The 19337-nt window shown below is 41.4% G+C and overlaps 1 protein-coding gene across 1 annotated transcript; it reads left to right on the top strand.

Annotated features, from left to right (window-relative positions):
- Positions 1–6367: 6367 nt before the first annotated feature.
- Positions 6368–12545, top strand: LOC306791752 (transcriptional repressor scratch 1-like; the record flags this gene model as incomplete). The annotated part of the gene is made up of 2 exons (XM_079288622.1): positions 6368–6491; positions 11779–12545. 2 exons carry the CDS (start codon positions 6368–6370, stop codon positions 12543–12545), a joined length of 891 nt encoding a protein of 296 aa, XP_079144748.1.
- Positions 12546–19337: the final 6792 nt, after the last annotated feature.

The following is a 19337-nucleotide window of genomic DNA, read 5'->3' on the forward strand; positions in this document are numbered from 1 at the left end:
TTACAAAATGTTCATACAGTTTAGAGGGATCTAATTTGCTGCTGTTCATTCTTTACTGTGACTGAGAGCTATGTTTCATCTTCCATTAAAAACCTTTAGAGAATAACGTGAAGGTGGTGTCACACAGTCACAGGGTTGTTCTTATCGATGATTTAATTGTATGCTCATATAAACACTCATCATCATCGTCAGTCAGATCTTTACTGAAACGCATAACCAGGAAATGTATCGGCCAGAATGGTTTGGATTATCTGAACTCAGTCTACTGTGGACCACCATGCAGGTCATCTTCTGTCCATGTAGCGGAGCAAGACGATGGGTCTCCAACACGTTGTGTCATTCTCAAATATTAGAAACTTTTCAAGCAGAGCTGGGGATTCATTATGACTTCCCTGTTCCCAGTTTAATATCGCACAATCAAGGCATTTCCCAGACTTTGATTGGATCTGTGTTTCATTGTCATAGATAGCAAAATTGCAATATTATTGGTTCTGTTAAAACTGCTATTTCAGCGCATTTTTTAAGCAATATAACCAAATTAGCTGTTACAGGATGACACAGAGAGGGTTCTGACTTTAAAAATGTTCAGGGAGCAGAATTGTGCAATGTCAACATGTTAAACATTTACTGCAAAATGGTTCATACATTTGCAGGATACATCAAGTGATACACATCGTGTCACTTGATTGAGGTTGTTGGGTATCAGGTGGCTCCATATATAAGGACCTAATTACATGTCTGACTTTTATGACATTTATACTTCCTCTGCTCGTCTGCGTGCGTGACCATCTAAAAGTCCTAAAATCAAGCTAAACAGATTCAACGTACACTAACATCTGGTCATTTGTAACAGTTCTGCTGTTAGAAAAGGAAACACATGGCAATGTGCACTGAGATATGACTCTATAACCCCACAGTCCCCACATGGGTATCAGCTGTCTTATTTCAACCTACTATAATGACACACATGTGCCTAGTTAGTATGGACCCAACAATGCGTCCTGCTGCTGCTCTCTCTCTCTCCACCTCTCTCCTGGTATACATTTAGATTTCAGCAGTTATTGCAAATATGATCAGAGTATTTGACCACAAAGATTTATCTTATTTCCAGTGCTGATGAAGGTACACTGTCCCTTCTCTACAGTAACATCACCTCCGGTCCAGGGTTATAGTGATGATGTGTGATGATGTTCCCATGTCCACAAATAGGTCAGAGGTCAGGGTCAACTACAGCAGCATTTGGTAGAGTCTTGAAAGTCTTACACCAGACACTATCATTGCCATTTGAACCTCACTCTACATCCTTGTACCCCTCCTGCCAGAGTAGTTAGTGATCACATACCTGTCATATTAGTTCAGATCCAAATGCAGATTGTTGTCTTTCATCTCTACTGTTTCTCTGCCTCGCCTTATAAAACCAATATGTTCAATAGATCATTCTTGGGGTGCAGTAGTCATCTTGAGGGTATCAGGTGCTCTGTGTGGCCCTTTCCTAATGAGCCACATGTGACCAGTTAGGAGGACCCATCTGATCTGCCCATTCGCCTCATTACCGCCCAATACATATTAATGTCCAGGGTCACATCTTATACATACAACATACATATTCATAGCACACATGCAGAGTCATATATGTATCTTAATGGCATGGACATGACGGGTTTACTGGTGATATTCTGTTCTTTTGGTCTCTGTTTGGGTTTTATTATAGCCAGCTGTGTGCTCTTCTATTGTATTTAGTTTTGTCACATCCTGCACTTTTCAAATGTTAATGCACTGGACATGACGTATTCATGGCCACTATTTTACTGAGTTGTCTTCTATTGCATGGGATTACACAGAATTACATTACTTTGAACAAAGGCAATTGTTCTTAAATCTTTTGGCTTGAAACCTCTTAAAACAAACTAGTGTCTTCAAAGAAATCTATCGCCTTAATCATCTTGTGAGATTTATCTTTGGACCCCTTGGGGGATGTTCTCTGAAGATGCAAGCAAATGTCTCTGAAGGGTGTTATGGACAACGGTGCAGGTCACAGGAGAGCCGACGTGCACTCCTCCTAAATCTCAATAAAGCGTCGTACGGACATGAGGGTCAAACAAGGTGATAGGTCGAACCAGCTCCTTTGGATGCACCTTTGAAGTGGAAAAGAAAAAAAGCAGGTAGACATTGTACTCACAATCTGTACAGGTGTGACGGAAACAGCCACAAGAACGTATCTGAACTACTTTGAGCGTGTTTGCCTGCAGCCCAGCGCATGTTTCAGCCTTTAAACAGCGATCCACATTACCGTCGTCAACACTTAAAGATGACGGAATATCTTTTTATAATCAATGACAAGGATAATCGAGACAGTCTTTTTTGTATTGGTCCTTTGTAGTTTATGCTTTACACATTTAGGATTGAGAAGCTGAACAGACCACTTCTTCTTTTTTTTCTAAAATGTGTCCCCATTATAACAATTCCGTGAAAAACACCATCAACACCATATCAACATTAACTGACTGACTGTAGAGTGTGAGACAAGCAGATGTAAAATTTGAATGAAAATGAACGGGTCTCTGGTCATGGTCATCCATTACTACCGTACCTTTATCTCTCTACCGTGACAGTTATGTTACTGTGAGCTGCTTTTCTCTCTCTCTCTCTCTCTCTCTCTCTCTCTCTCTCTCTCTCTCTCTCTCTCCTTACATTTAAAACCCTGTTTGACCTTCCCTTTGTCCTCTATAAGTGTTTTGTCCTCTTTATTTTCCTCTGTTTCGCTCCCTCTCTTTGCTTTTCTGTCTGTCTCCCCCCCTGCTTCTGTTTTCTATCCTTCCTCCTGCTCTGTGTCTCTCTCTGTCAGGTTTTGTTTACAAACCCTTTCATCTGGATATTGCTTTATATGTAAAAACCCTTCTATTTGAATGGCGTTTTATTTAAAACCCTGTCATGTAAATAGCTCTTTCAAAGACAGAGGAATGAAAAGTCAACAAGGACCCTCGATTGTGTTTCCTGACAGGACTCTCTCTCACACACACACACACACACACACACACACACACACACACACACACACACACACACACACACACACACACACACACACACACCGCCTGGCTGTCTACATGCATGCAAGTCTATTATTATGCTAATGAGTCTCCAGTCTCCACATGTCCCCACACAATCTAACACACACACACACACACACACACACATATAAATGTCGCTTGCTCAGCAGTATAGCTGCACTCGCAGGCTAACAGGAAAAATAAGGAGGAGTGGACAATTTCACCATCATAGAAATAGACCACATAGAACTGGTATTTCACGGTGTGTCATCGATCGGCACAGGAAGACAATCATTGAGAGAATTACACTCAACCCCCGCTGACAGATACCTTTCAATATCTACCTTGTTGCTCCTGCAGACGTGACACATGACGTGACTACTTTGTTAAGGTTAGGGGATCTTTGTTGTCATGGTTTCAACAATAAACACCTGGCTAGGATTGTGGAGCGATTGTGTTCTGATTTTTTTTAAAGTCGGTTGGAACCGTGAAAGAAGCGCCTGTCTGAAATGTTTAGTTGACCTATCCAGCCAACCCGACTTCGTGATAGTGTCACACTCACTCCTCTGATCTCATCGCCAGAGGGCTTTGATATGTCGTTTAGGATGAAACAACTGATGCTGTTGTTCTTCGTGGTATCGCCTTTTCGTGCTGTGCATGTAGCGAACGGCGAGGGTTGATGGAAGCAGTGAGACTTGACTGTACAGTTTCTGTGTGGGAAGGACAACCAAAACCATGAAGCTAAAAGCCACTAAAAGCGGACGAAAGCTTCATCGGAGTGCAGTTGAATGTTGATTCTCAGTGGGGTTTGGTACTATAAACAATCCATTTCACCTTACACAGGATAAACAGGGTTAACAATAGGACATGTTGAACTAAAAATCAATAGAAATGTGATGCACTGGTCTCATTCAGGAAAACCCCTTGACTTTTCGAGCTGTTGTAGAGCCCCAGAACACATGCCCAAACATATACTGTTAGTGCACTAATATTATACAGTCCATCTGAGACTAGACACGAAACCCCTTCAGTGCATCAACGCATGAATAAAGCAGCAACAGTAAGTGACGACCAAGGAGACCATGACAGACTGATAAAAGCAATGCACTCAACACAGACACACAAACGCACAAGTCTGAAAAAAGACACACACACATAGACGTACTCCCTCCGTCTCGCTCAAACATTTATCAATGAAGTATAAAAATATAGGTTAACTCCAAGGACCTTACTGAATAGATCTTACATAAACGCACACGTCACTGCATTACATCACACCCCATCATCCTGCCCGCCTGGATGTGTGTGAATGGGGGTAGGGCTTTGCATGAGTGTGTGAGTGTGTGCATCGCTGTCTACTGGCTGGAGAGAGATGTCTGTCTGTTTGTTTGAGTGTGCAAAACACCAAAACAGTGCATCATCATTCTGCACCATGCCCCTGTCCTCTGACACAGAATATAGCATTGTGTAACTCATAGTCCTAAAGCATTCTCTCTCTTTCTCTGTGAAAGACCATTCAGTAAAAACACCTTCACCTCAGTTACATTAACTAAACTCATTGGCTAATGCTGAGGCTGGATTTAAGCACAGAAGAGCTGATTGGCCCAAGGGGGATGCTGATTTGCATCCTGGGAATTCAATTGGTTGACTGCAGTGTAAAAGCATTGACCTGTGTTCAGTGCCACAAGAAGTTGTGTTTCATGTTGATTTGATGGTTATCGGTCCTTGAGAAAGGATAGAATCATGAGGCGGGAGGGGGATTTTTAAAAATCTAAACCGGCAGCTGTACATTTGTATTTACAGTAGTAAATATGATGCACAGAACATAAATCAAATAAATAATGGTAACAGTTCAAAGTATCTTTATATAATGGCTGACATATCTTACAAAAAGTAATTTGTTATTTTTGGTGTGTTCTCTAACAAATCAGTGCCTGCATAACTGTGTTATGCATAGACCTCTATGTTTGTCGAGGATACCTCTGTTAACAAACCAAACAATCATCTATTTTTTCTCACATCAGTTTAGTAAAATATTTGAGCATTCGATGTAGCACCTGTTTTCATTGAATATATTATTAGTCACATGCATCCTTTTTTTTATGAAAAAAAAACATCCTACACTTATATTTTATTGCCATAAAAATCTGCGTCAGCCTGCACTTTAAACCACCTCATTAAATCCCTCCCCGTCCGACACCGCGTGCCGCTGCTGGTCCCACAAGACAAGATGCTCTTTTTTTATTCTTCTGATGAATACAATTAAGCACTTCCATCTCTCTCTCCCTCTCTCTCTCTCTCTCTCACTCTCTTTCTCTCTCTCGCTTGCCTATAAAGCTGCAACAGCTGATCTCGTGCACCAGAAAGAGCCGCAGCTCTGCACGCGCTAAGGAGAGAGGAAGAGAGAGAGAGAGACAGAGAGGTGGAGAGGAGTGTAGAGTTCGCGACGGAGGGATGAGGTGTTTTTTTTAGCAACATTTTTAAGGAACTGTGGTGACATTTTGACATTTTTCGTTACCTTTCTACTTATTTTGAAGGCACCGGCACATCTATCGGTTTGTTCTCGAAAAAAAATAAATATATGTATTGAGTTGACTCACCTGCGTGGGAAATTCCACCGGAGTGTGTCTTCTGACTGAGCTCATTCCAAACCGGTGGAAACTTTTCTTCTCTCTTCTCTCTCTGGTGCTCTCTCTGAACGTCTGTCTGTTCAGTGGCGGTGGGCTGTGTTGTGGCACGCGTGTCGTCGAGAGGAGCTGTCTGGTGCTGAAACCACGAGACTGGCAAAGAACTGGTTGACTGGAGTTCTCCGCGTGCTGAAGAACAACGGTTTGAAAAACGGTCGTTTTTCCTTTTGAAGCAACGGAATAAAACAAATAGCAAGAGAAGAGCGACGTTTTGTCTTCGAGCAATAGTCAATACAGGAACTGATTTATTATTATTTTTATTTTTGACCTTTTAGAACTCCTCAGATCTTCCAGTTGCGAGTTGTCAGAGGAAAACAGACAATTTCTTTACCAAGACCAAACAAATCAGTCTGTATTTGTAAGATAGGCTAAATGCAGGTATGCCAAATCATAAGGAACTGAGGAGCGCTTGGTTGGTCTGATCTTTAAAAGTCATGTCTTCTCTCCACTTTCAAGGCTGTTTGATTGGAGGGAGCGAACGCACATAGTAGCTGAAACCAGGGAGTAACCCACACTGTAATTAAAATCAGGCATTTCAACTATAGATTTTTGTAAGGCCTGAAGTGGGTTGGAAGACAGAAGAAGAGTGCTTGTTTATTGTATAAGTGTCGGAGCAACTACTGTCCCATCATGCCTCGCTCTTTCTTGGTGAAGAAAGTCAAATTGGACGATTTTTCGGCTGCAGAGCTGGAGAGATCATATGGTCACAGTAGAAGAGAAGCACTTAGTCTACGATTCCATCATCATGACAAAGGTTAGTCACCCTCCCACACGCACACGCACACGCACACACACACGTACACATTCTGATTTCTGATGACTCAGTGGTTAAATAAACACAATCTTAAAGTGAAAATGCGAAATTTCCTACTTCCAATATAAATATGTTGTCATATTTTTTTTGTGGAAAAGATGAAGACAGCTGATATTTGATGTTGATATTATGTCACCAGCATGCAGTGGGGTTTTCTGTTTATTACTGTACTCAAATCAGCAGCTGTGAGTCACCCTCCAAGATTTCAACAATATTGCGAAGCTGCATTGACTCTAAATGGTTCCCACGAGCTGCATAATCCTGGATACACAAAACACTGAGAATGGGAAACATTGGGTCAAATATTTAATATAAATGATCAAGTATTGATGAAATACTTGCTCAGCATTTCTGAACAGATTTATAGATGCTCTTAAATGTTGTTGTTTTCTATTCTGGTGCAACAGGAGCTTTGTGCACTTAAGGGTTGGGACTTCAACCAAGGTAGCAGTCTTTTTATGTGAAAGCTGCATCAATATTTAAAAATTAACCAATAGATAAAATGACTACTCTATGCTAAGAGGAGTTGCTTGTCGTCATAAATCAACAGACAAAAACTGCCCATCTTTGCAGCTTTGTGATGCTTTTTAGCCTCTTTTAGCTTATCTTTCTTTTCTTTTTACTGGCGCTATTACTGGAATGGGTCACTGCCTTCATCCCTCTGTCTTCAGCAGCATGCAGCTGTTTTTAACAATTAAGTCTGATAAACAGCACCAAATATTAGACAACAGCAATCTGGGGAAGAAACGTGGACATCTAACTAAATTGCCAGATGTGTACTTGTCCAGGAGTTAAAGGAGACCAAAACAGAGCAAAAAAGGAGAGTGAATGTTGGGCTTGTAATTTGGTGGCTAAAAAACACTCCAGACCCCAATGTGATGATTATATTGCCCTGCGTCTGCAAAAATGTGTAAGTAGGCAATTGTTCGGTCACAGGTTGGCCATATCACTTTTATTAGGCAATCATTAGCTTGGGTTGTATTGACGTCAGCGTGTTTCTGCCCCCTAGTGGCAAAAGAAACGAGTTAATGCAGCTTTAAAGGACTACAGAGGAATAATTGTGTCGGTCACACAGTACAGGGAGAAGTGTACAACACAGCTGGTGCAACCTGGTTTTCACATTGTACCAAGGTCAAATGTGAGATGAAGAGATCCCAGGTGCTCTGGTGACAGGATGAACAGAGAAACATGCGGCAGCAGCAGCAGCAGCAGCAGCAGCGGGCCGACAAGCATGTTAAGACTGAAGCTGCTATCCCTTGTTATAAATATAACAAGAGTTTGACTGAAGCAACTGCAGCTTGTTGCACACACACACACACACACACAAAAATGCACACGAACACAAACACACATAAGAGCGGACGCGCTGCTGTGTTTCTGTCAACTCGGCACATTTCCCAGGCAGCTTGCACAGCTGAGTGCACAGCATTACACACACACACACACACACACACACACACACACACACACACACACACACACACACACACACACACACACACACACACACACACACACACACACACACACACACACACACACACACACACACACACACACACACACAGAGTGACCTACAAGTGTCCAAAGCACACAAGTGTATTTCTGTTACTGCTGGTTTGGATCAAAAATTTAATTGTAGCTTGCAGCTTTTTTTTCTCTCTCTCTCTTTCTCTTTCAGTTTCTCGTTGCTTCTCTCCATCTCTTTGCTCTCTTTCCAATTCTCTGTATTTCGAAGACACATAAAAGAGGGAAGGCTTCGGTTTGGCAGAGTATTTTAATCTTTAATAAGCATTTAGAAGAGCCATCAGCTCTAATGCTGCTAAAGTGCTTTGAAATGAATACAGAGTTGACACAGCTAGACAGAGACGGAGACAGTTGGAGCGAGAGAAAGACAAACAAACAGAGACAGTACGCAGACGTTGAGACGTTCAGCAATTACGGCTCACAACACACTTTTTCAAAAGCAGGAAACTGGGAAACCGTCCTGTTTAATTGGCAGGGATCATAGTAAAAGCTTCTGTGAGAAACCGGCACGACAGAATGTGTTTGTATCTTAAAGTCTTGCATCCTAAACCGGGGATGGAGTCTGCGTTTTTTTTTGCCACCTCTCAGTCACATATGGAACAACACAGTCTGGTGCCAGTAGCGTCACTGCAGAGTAAACAAATACAGCTCGAAGAGCTGACATGATACACAGTGAATACTGGAATAACATGGGATTGGATTGGAAGTTATTTCTTTCACCACGAGTCAAACTCAGGTTATCTATTCCATTGGGCAGGTATTGAATTAGTAACAGATTGTGGTGGTGCATTCCCACATTGAATCCAATGTGCATGAGGTTGGATCCCTTTTTTTTTGCCACCTTAAGGCCAAATTTTCAGTTTTGCAAACAAGCATTTCCTATAAATGCCAACCTTAAGGAGAAACGTCAACGGAATCATGGTGGGTCATTTCATCAACACCTAACCCTAACTACAGCAGGATGTAACATTTCTTTGGCACCATGGAGACAGCTCCAAATTAATGGACTTGAAATACTTCAAATCTATTTAATTTGATTTATTTCGTGAAACATATGTTGAATAACAACAAAAGGCTCGTTTTGGAAAGCTCGTTTTTATTTACTATCTTTACCAACTCAGCCTCAATTGAAAGGAGTGGCAAGAGGAGGAAGAAGAGCATGTGTAAGTGGTTCATTTGCACTTTTCAAACTTTCTTGTTCACTTTTCTACAGTTGCCAACAGCAGCTCTGTCCAGTGGTGGAATGTAACTAATTATTTCCCTAAGTGATGTGCATAAGTATCATGTTGATGTGGTTTTACATTTTTATTTTATGTTGCTCTTTACTTCCATTTCACTACATTCAGAGAGAAGTATTGAACTTGTTACACCGCTACATTCATTTAATGGCTTTAGTTACATCAGATGTTACAAAACCAAGAGGAGCTCATAAAATGTGACGCATTGCTTTGCTGTTGTGGCCCACCAAACATCAGCTACACGTTGACAGATTACATTAAGTAAGAATACAGTGTGTTTCTTTTACCTTTGCTGATCGTACTCTTTTTACTCAAGCAACATTTTGAATACAGTGGCGCTGTTCAGTGTCCACCAGTACAAGTCTGTTGTTCTACTGGGAAGCTGCCCATTCGAGTGATTACGAGACTCTGCAACGTCTCCAAGACGAGAGCTGTTCTTAGTCAGCCAACTTAATAAGGGTTAAAAATGAACAGTGGTCATATTTCAAAGTTACTCATGCTCTATAAAACAAGACACACACACACACACACACACACACACACACACACACACACACACACACACACACACACACACTCACACACAAACACTTTGTTCCAGAGTGCAATGATTGAAGATTCATTATTCATGATTTTTCTTTCTTTCTCTCCCCACCTCTTTCCTACTCCCCGTCTCTTGCCTCCCCCACCCTCCCTCTGTCCTCCTCTATTACTCCATCTTAATTGAATTCAAAGCGTTAAATTAGCACGGGCGCTTTATACAGCATTACCAAACCACCACGACCACCACATTGGACGTGACATCACTTTCACTCTGCCACAACTCTTACCCCTGCCCCACTTCGGTCTTTCTTTGCCATCTCTCATCTCACTGTGCTTCTCTTCTCTTTCCTCTCTCGCCCTCTAACTATCTGTCTATGTCCCTTGTTCTCATCATATTATCGACCGACTTCTGAGCTTTTCTCAGAACTGCATCATGAAATTATATTACCAGCAATAGTATCTCCTCTGCTGCCTGTGTCTAAATGCTCACAGAGTGCTAATTGAAACGGAGAGCTATTGATCGGCACAGATGCACAGGAGTCATGTCTGTGGAGGTATTACTCCCAGTCTCTCCTTGTGTCTGTTGGACTTCAGCCTGTTGAGTGTAGAAACCAATAATAGAGATAATAAAGCATCTGAAATCATAACATGGCAACAAATAATTGATCAGACTGGTCCGGAGCTGTGTAAAAATATGCCGGTTGATTAGGAATGAAATACTCAAGGAGACTGAAAGGTCAATACACAGTTCTCATTGTCAGAGTGCCCTTAAGCAAAGCACTAGACTCCCAGCTGCTGTAATAGAGACGATCTCTGTACAACAGTTGACGTTTTGACAGCTCAGAGGTGTGACTGTGTGCAGCCGTAGACCTGTCAGGAAAGGTGCAGTTGTTGGTGAGACAGTATGCTCACTGAAGCCTTCTCTGAAAAATAAAATAAAGATTTCCCACTGAGAGGAAAGTGTCTCCTCCTTGCTGGCAAAGACATAAAAGCACTTTACTGCCACTATAAATACCTCAACTTCCCCTCCTTCTTCCCATCTTCTTCCCTGCTTTACACCTCTTTCAAAAATGGTTGTGTTTTTAGACAAACACCTCTCACAGTGTGGGTGTGTCTGGAGGAAGGACTTCTCCTGTGTCCACTTTTTGTCTTGCGTGGATGCAAGTGTTAATGGGTTGTCTGAACAAAAGTTCATCTTAAAGCATAATGCACATGTTGTTAATGTGATCCTGAGGGCGTCCAATTTAAATCTAGAGACCAGAGACGGCAGGATGTAATCAGTAATGTTATCAGGAGACGACACATGAAGCATCTCTCTGAATAATGAATGGACTTCAGTGAATGAGTTGGATTTGTGGCCTGTGTTTTTACAATTGTGAAATCTTTTTAATTGTATTGGTAGCGGTGGATACATTGAGGCTCTGGACATGAGAGTAACTCACTCACAAGGTTGAAGCACTAATGTAGCCTCCCTGTAAAGGTATCCAGTTTGGCTAACAGTCGGACGTACAGGTTGTCTTTGCCTTGTCTTGTGGCCTGAAAGAAACCTAATACTCGAAAACACAAAAGTTTGATACAATCAGAGATGTGGGCCTGGTCATACAGAGGCAACAGCATAACATTAGCACTGCCTTCTGCAGTGAAAGTGATTTTGGGACGTCATGGGATCCAAAGGATGCCGAAAAAGTAGCATTGCTAAAAAGAGCAGCTCCAGAGCAGCTTGAGTTTTTTGTTCCAGAGAGTCTCGTTAATACTGACATATCAAAGACAAGGAAAGAAGGATTCTTTTTGAGTTTTTGTATCACTTTTGTAGCTCTCATGTAGCTTCTCTGTAAAGATTTTCAACCCTGTCAGTTTCTAATTTCCAGTTAATCGTCATGTCACGGTCAAACGATTAACCTCTTCCCCTCTCTCTTCAGGCTATGTCAGCGATTATCTGAGTCCATCTCCTTATGATGATGTGGTGGAAAATGACTCATCGGTCATCTCTAAAGTACCGTCCCCTGGCCATCCGTCGATCATCTATAGCCGCATTGACAACACCTATGCTGGCGATATCCACGGCGATTCGGACCAGCCGGACAGCCCGCGGTCCGAGGTTTCATCATCAGCTGAGGGATACATCAACGGGGACGCGGCTGTGAGCGAGGGATACACGGTGGACGCGTTTTTCATCATGGACGGACGATCGCGGAGGAAATCCTCAGAGAACCCCAAAGGGACCATTCAGAGGCACACCTGCAACGAGTGCGGCAAAACCTACGCCACGTCCTCCAACCTGAGCCGGCACAAGCAGACGCACAGGAGCATAGACAGCAAGATGGCCAAGAAGTGCCCCACATGTGGGAAAGTCTACGTTTCCATGCCCGCCATGGCCATGCACCTGCTGACCCACGACCTCAAGCACAAGTGCAACGTGTGCAGCAAAGCGTTCAGCCGGCCGTGGCTGCTGCAGGGCCACATGCGCTCGCACACGGGCGAGAAGCCGTTCGGGTGTGCGCACTGTGGCAAAGCGTTTGCTGACCGGTCAAACCTGCGCGCTCACATGCAGACGCACTCGGCCTTCAAGCACTACAAGTGCAAACGGTGTGACAAGACGTTTGCGCTCAAGAGCTACCTGAACAAGCACTACGAGTCGGCGTGCTTCAAGGGGGCTTTCTCCCCTTTGAGCTCACTGGGAGAATGATGGACTCAGAGAGGTTTACTTTTTTTGTTTATTTAAATCACATTCCACTGGCCTCACTCCCTGCTTCTCCTGCTGTCCCCAACAAGAACAGACGTACGCCCGCGCACTGCAAAGGAGGAGTGTTTTCTCTGCGAGCATCATGAGGCAAATGACAAAAAAACAGATTGAGGGCATGTCCCTTTTTTATCAAGATCCCTCCTTTGTCTTCTCCTTCCTCATCTGGAAGTGGAGTGAAAGGTTTCCGATGCTTGATATGAATTGCCACCTGCTTCGATAAGATACGTAGCCTTTTGAGGCTGTTTCGAGTATCTGTGAAGATAAATAAAGCACAGCATATCTTAGCTCATCATTTTTGAAGATACCTAGATCTATTTATGTCCATATCTATCCTCCATATAACAAAACCACACTGAAGCACAATTCCTCTCCCATCTCTGTCTTTCTGTGACAGGAAAATCACAGGAGTTTTATGCATGAATCACATCTTCATTTTTCTTGCAAAGAGATTTAATGAACTTTCCTATTTAATGTTTTATAGAAAAAACTAACAAACAAAGGTTCATAATCTAAGGATACATCTGGTATCGCGCTTTTGGTGGAGCTGACCTCGGACTGAACATATAAGGAGACGAAGCTTCAAAACAAAGAAAGCACACAGCATTTGTTCTCTGCAAGTAAACAAAATACTTGTACCATTTTTCATTGACACTAGTGGCATGCTTTGCCTCCTGTATACTGTGCTGGCTACTGACACATTCACGCTGAACTGTGAGGGCAATTTAATGAATCCTTCCATAGGTATGGCAAATTACACCATTATAGTGGGAAATTAATCTATTTGGTGATTTTTCTATACACTAATGTCTTAAATGGGCAAAGACAAACAAGCTATTACATTTTCGGAGTTACTTTTGGCATTTTTACTGAAGTCGACAGCAAACAGTGAAAGGTGAAAGGGGATTAAAGGGACAAACTGGACTTCCAAGGCTGAAATGTCCCACTGAGCCACCAGGGTATTCCCTAAAACCTAAATCTGACGTTATTTATTTTTACTTGTCAACGTCGGACGAGGATACACACATTAAAAATGTCCTGATTTTCCTCAAAAGGTCAAACCTTTCCCAAGTGTTGTAAGATTGTGTTTTTGTTGCCAGAGGGCCACACAGTATTCAGCTTTGAAGTCTTTGTTATGTTTCTATTTATTGTCTAATTTATTTATTCATGCTCATGTTTTGTAGATGTATTGATTTTTGCACTTTACTTTGTTATATTTTGCCTTTGTTACAAATATGCCAAAGCATTTGACACTTTCTAATTACCGAATACCTTTTTATTTTTGTCTGCCACTTTAATTATAAAAACTACTGCATGCAAAAAACAACAACAATAGCCTAATAATGGAATCTATGCCAATTTTATGAATCTTTGGGATGTTTTGCCAAACCTCTTAGATAACAGGCAAATTAAACAAATTTCTGTCTTGGGCAATATTTCATTAATGTCCAATAGAGCAATAATGCATGATATTTTTGAAGAGACGTGAGTCATAACTGCTTGCAACATCTTGATTTTTTTCAAGTACCACTATTCTATGTAGTTATGAGAAATGGAATTTCAGGGAGTTAGCAAACCAAGTCAGTGTTAAATATGGATGGTTGGGTTAAGAGCTCTGCATTATGAGGGATTGTGGCACTGTTGTGATTCTTTGAGGCTTTCTCCAGTGACTTCTGTGATTGTTAAGTGTTTGAACAGATCAAATCAACGAGAGCAGAGAGTCAGTTTTCTAATCTCTGCTGATTTAGTGTGTAATATTAAAATGATTGCCTCCTAGTTGTAGTTCTATCTTGGCATCATTAGCTTGTTGACAATTATGTTTCTAGAAGTATTTGGAGCTGTTGGGGCTTCCAGGGATTCACACAGACAGCACAACTTCTTTTAGGTAGAGGGCTCTGGGTTGGGTCGGGACGGGTGGTTTTGTACATGGTTTATGCACTGCCTGCCTCGTATTATTATTCTAAAATATTGTAGAAAGTAGAGGGTACTTCCGTAGGCCTCTGGTGCTGAAACGTGGATGATAAACACAAACCCAAAACAAGAACGATTGAGAGTTTTGGTACTTAGTGTGCTCCTGGTTTGAATTGTTGAGAAGGTGAAACACAACTTTACACAACAGCTGTGGTGCTGAACCTGGGGCTCTTTGACCCCTAGTAGTCTTGAGCAGGCCCCTGCTTGTCCCCGGTGAGGTTTTAATCAGTGATAAAGAAGCAATTTCCTCCTTTGATTTGGTCAAAACCAGTGAGCTCTCGTCTCACTTTGAACCTCATCAAAAGATCGGTTTTGCTCCTCGGCTCTACACAAGACTTCACAAACTTCATGTGAGGAGTCTAGAGCGATCAACACTCATCCACCGTCACCGTTTTGGTTTGTTTTACTTACCATGATCTCGAGCTGTTGTGAGGTTGTTGTGGCAATGCCCACTGCAATTATAAGGAGAGAAAGAAGAGGAGACATGTGGTCAATATTTCAGCACCAGAGTGCATCAACAAACACTTAGATTCTACTATGAACTACTGTAGCCTCCTATAGCCACAAGCTAGTTTACCTATTCTTATATAAAGCACTTCCTGTTGCGAATTATATCTTACAACTTTTTTTTTGTTAAAAGATAGTAGCACAATGAAAGAGTTTAGATTCAGGTAGACAATGCCTTGTATGTAGATATAACAACCTCTTTCTCCTTTTTCTACGATGATGAATCAAAGGTTAAAAACAACAGCAACGATGCTGACATGTCCTTAAATAACATGTGAAAATATGCTTTACAATGACACATGGTAGAAATGGACACATTCATTACATGTTGTGTCACTTTTCAACATATAATGTGTGAGAGCATCTTCACCACACCTTTTTTAAGAGTGAATGAAAACTCAACTATTTTGCGGCAAGAGGCCTTGTAAATAAGCACTGATGTGACTTTGGAGTCTGATTATTTCTACAGATCCGTATAGAGTGACAGTGACGATGATGATGAAGATGATGATGGTGATGATGGTGATGATGGAGATACATTTTTCTGGAGCTTCCTGCTTTTGTTTTGAGTTCTTCCTCTGAGGTTTTTTTTGGGACCTCCAGTGGCGGTTTGAAACGATGTAAAGCACAAAGACAACACTGGGCATTTTGTTTCACTTCGTAAATAAAAACTAGTTAAAAAAAAGTCACAAGATGCCTTTTTCTTCATTGAACCCTTCACATGTAATCACCATAAATATTTTGCAATTATTAGTGGTAATGCACATCAACATGTCTATTTGCTTTTGTTATTTCTTTCTAAAGTTTACATTTTCTACCTGTATACGCTACTTTCAAGGGGAATTCTACTGATTTGATTTTGCACTTCTCTAAGTCGAAGTGCTTTTAGCTAATTGCTAATGTCAGCGCGCTGACATGCTCACAATGAAAATGGTAACATGTCAATGTTTAGCAGGTATAATGTTTACCATGTTCACCATCTTAGTTTAGAGAGCTACTGTGGGAGCATTTAATAATTAGCACTCAACACACAGTCCAGTTGAGGCTGGTGAGAATGTCATTAGTTCGGCAGGTAATAAACCAGAACAAATTAAAATTTTGAGCTGACGATGGCAACCCCGATGACATCACTATGACATCATCAGGGTTATTTCCTCAGACTTGACAAAGCTCCTCCAGAGCCACAGAAGACATTGTAGTCTCCGGCTGTTTTCACTGAGTAGTCCTCTTGAGGATGAGTAAACCGACCTTTAAAATCAATGGAGTGACCTTTTAAAGAAAGCATTTACAATTGCATGAAGTCCTTTCAGAGTGATCTTAACAGCTTCTACGCATGACCCGGGGTACATCCCAAGTCTCTTAATTGCATCCCCGTTTCCCTCATTTGGGTCCTTTCCTTGTGTCTTAGTCCCTCCCACCAGGGATGCATGGAGGAAACCATGCGAGGAGAGAGGAAACGAGGAAATATGTTTTAAGAAACATGAGACCTTTCCTCAGTTGCGTCACGTGAAGCGACGTCTGTTTCTGATGACGGTGGCTGATGATCACAGCTGGACCAGCTGTCAGTCGGCTTTAACAGCTGGAGAGACTTTTGAGAAGTTTTTGTCTGTTCACATGATCACTGTACTTAATAATAGTATCTAATAATACTAATAACTAATAAAGACACACAGTTATCTTCACTGCCAGAGTAAAGGTGTTTCTCTGGAGGAATGATCAGCCTTGTGTGACTGAATGAAATGATGATAGATGATATAAAAAGCTCTCTCTGACTTTAATTGTATCCATAAAGGTTATTGAGGGAAATATCAGATCACGAAAAGACAAATCTTTCTAATAAAGGAAGAAAGTTGTTTGTGGTCCTTTTGTTGTTCAGTCTACAATGAACATTTATTTAAACCAGATGTTGAATCAGAAAACTAATCAAATATAAAGCTTGAGTTTGATCTGCGATCCGTCTTCACTGTTTACATGTTGAAAACAATCGTATCAGTTCGATCGGCTGCAGCGTCCAATCACATAACTGATGAACAATGAGGGGGCGTGTCAGCCGTTAAAACACTTCCTGGAAGGCTGATCTCGTGCGTCCTCGCTCATGGCTCCTCGGAGATCCCTCCTCCATCCTCCATCCTCGCTCCTCCCAGCTAAATAAGAGCTTCGGGACGGCCGTCAATATGGCGGCGCAGAACAACTTCCGGTTCAAGCATGGGCATACTGTAAACATGCTAAAGTGGCCATGGATAACTTTTCATGATGAAGTAAACTTAGATTGTACAATGTAATGTCTATAGAATAAAGACTCCATCAGTGTTTAGAATGGTTCTCTCATTCGCCTCACTGTCACTTTGCAGTTCTATCTGCCACCATGTGTGGTCTCCTGGGAAAATCAAGGCTTGATTTTTGGCACAAAAGAAGTGTCTCAACCATTGCACAACCAACGATTACAGTGCTTTCGTTTGCTCTAGCTATCAGTTGCTATCAGTTGTTATAGCGGTAATGGCGGATGGTGGAACAACAGAGTAATTTCTGTTGTAATATTACTGTGTCGTTAATAAAATTAAGAAAAAAAACACTGAAAACCTTAACTGACGAAAGAAAGAAAAAAGACCCTGTTGACAGAGGAGGAAAAGAAGGAGAGTGATGAAGAACGATGTCAATCAAGAGTGAACCTCGGACGGGCATTCACTCGATGGAGAGAGCTTGAGGACTTGAGAGCGTTCCAGACTGACATTCAGTTGGCATTCTTTCTACACAGTAAGTAACAAAACTTCACTTCTTATTGGGCCTTTTACATTTATCTTAGCTATGTACGCATACATGGCCAATAAAGCTGATTCTGATTCAATGTGTTATTGGTAGTTGCTAGTCTCTGAGGAAAACCAAAAGCGATCCGGTTGTCTTTGCGACAGCGGCAACAACAAAAATACTTAAGAATGTTACTGGCCAGTTTAGCAGTAATAATGAAATACTCTCTCACTCTCTCTCTCTCTCTTTCTCTCGTTTCACCCTGTGGCGACTGTGCAGAGGTCAAAATCTGCAAGTGACTGTGTGTGTGTCTGTGTGATTTTAATTGCTTGTGGGTCTCATACAGGAACAGGAAGCTGATGTCGGGGCAATGTCTTTAACCTTGAGACACAATGTGTGTACATGTTATATGTCAATGAGAATCATTTGTTTTATTGTATGTAATCATTTTTAATTTGCTGGATCATGCAGTTCAATGTTATGGTAAAAAAAAGTATTATGGTTTTAAATATGGTAATTGAAGCTTTACGAGATACGATATGTTTAACTGAATGTATCAATAAACAACCCTGATGTGATAATCGTGACATGTTGCTACTGTTGATGATACAGCTGCTCTACTATTTTAATTGGCCAATCAGTGAGCTTCCACATTAAGCAAAATAACCAAAATGAAAACAAAATGCTAATTGGCTTGTGAGCACAACACGACATAGAAAATGTACAGTATGTACAGTACATGAGTTACGAAACAAATTATGAGTTGCTGCCACCATGTGTGCACAAATTGATTAAAGAAAACTTTCAATATAATCAAGTGTTTGCATGTTTTCCTGAAGGGGAAGTGGGATTTTAATCAATTAGACTGTATAAAAGAAAAGGAGAACACAACAACAGAGACTACAGCCATTCAGTGTGCCTTGATTTAATTTAATTTCTTTACACTGAACAGCTTGTTTTCACAAACAAAATTTGGCTGAGAGTCAACATCTTTCAAATCCAGTATGTAAAACCAGTATATTCTAGTTTTCCCTGTGTTTTCTGTCTCACTTGTTGTTGCTGCACATTAATGCAAGTCTCTTTTTCTTTCAGTCCATGTTGTTATCATTAACAAGACGAAGAGTCGACAGCCATAGCAGTACCAACATGCTGACGTTTAGCAGGTGAAATGCTGAGCATGTTAACCATTTTAGTTTAGCGTGTTAGCATACATTGCAATTAAATCCTATCATCTTTATTCAGATATTTATCTCTAAATCTTGAATCCATTATGCACAGTTTACCAACGTTAACCCACCCAGCTGGTTTCATCAGACAACAACACCCCACTAGCGTTAGCTCCAGAGTTGATTTAGCATGACTAACCATCACAAATGCACTCACCAATGATACGTATTAAAGAGGGTCGCATAACACAGTAACTGAGATCCCTATTGGCCACATGTAGGATCCCATTGACTGTGATTGTCTGCCATCTGCCAGTATTCACCTCTAAAGACAAATGACCCTCTAATA

The sequence above is a fragment of the Melanostigma gelatinosum genome (genome assembly GCF_949748355.1).
Source record: "Melanostigma gelatinosum genome assembly, chromosome: 17".
Taxonomy (NCBI): Eukaryota; Metazoa; Chordata; class Actinopteri; order Perciformes; family Zoarcidae; genus Melanostigma; species Melanostigma gelatinosum.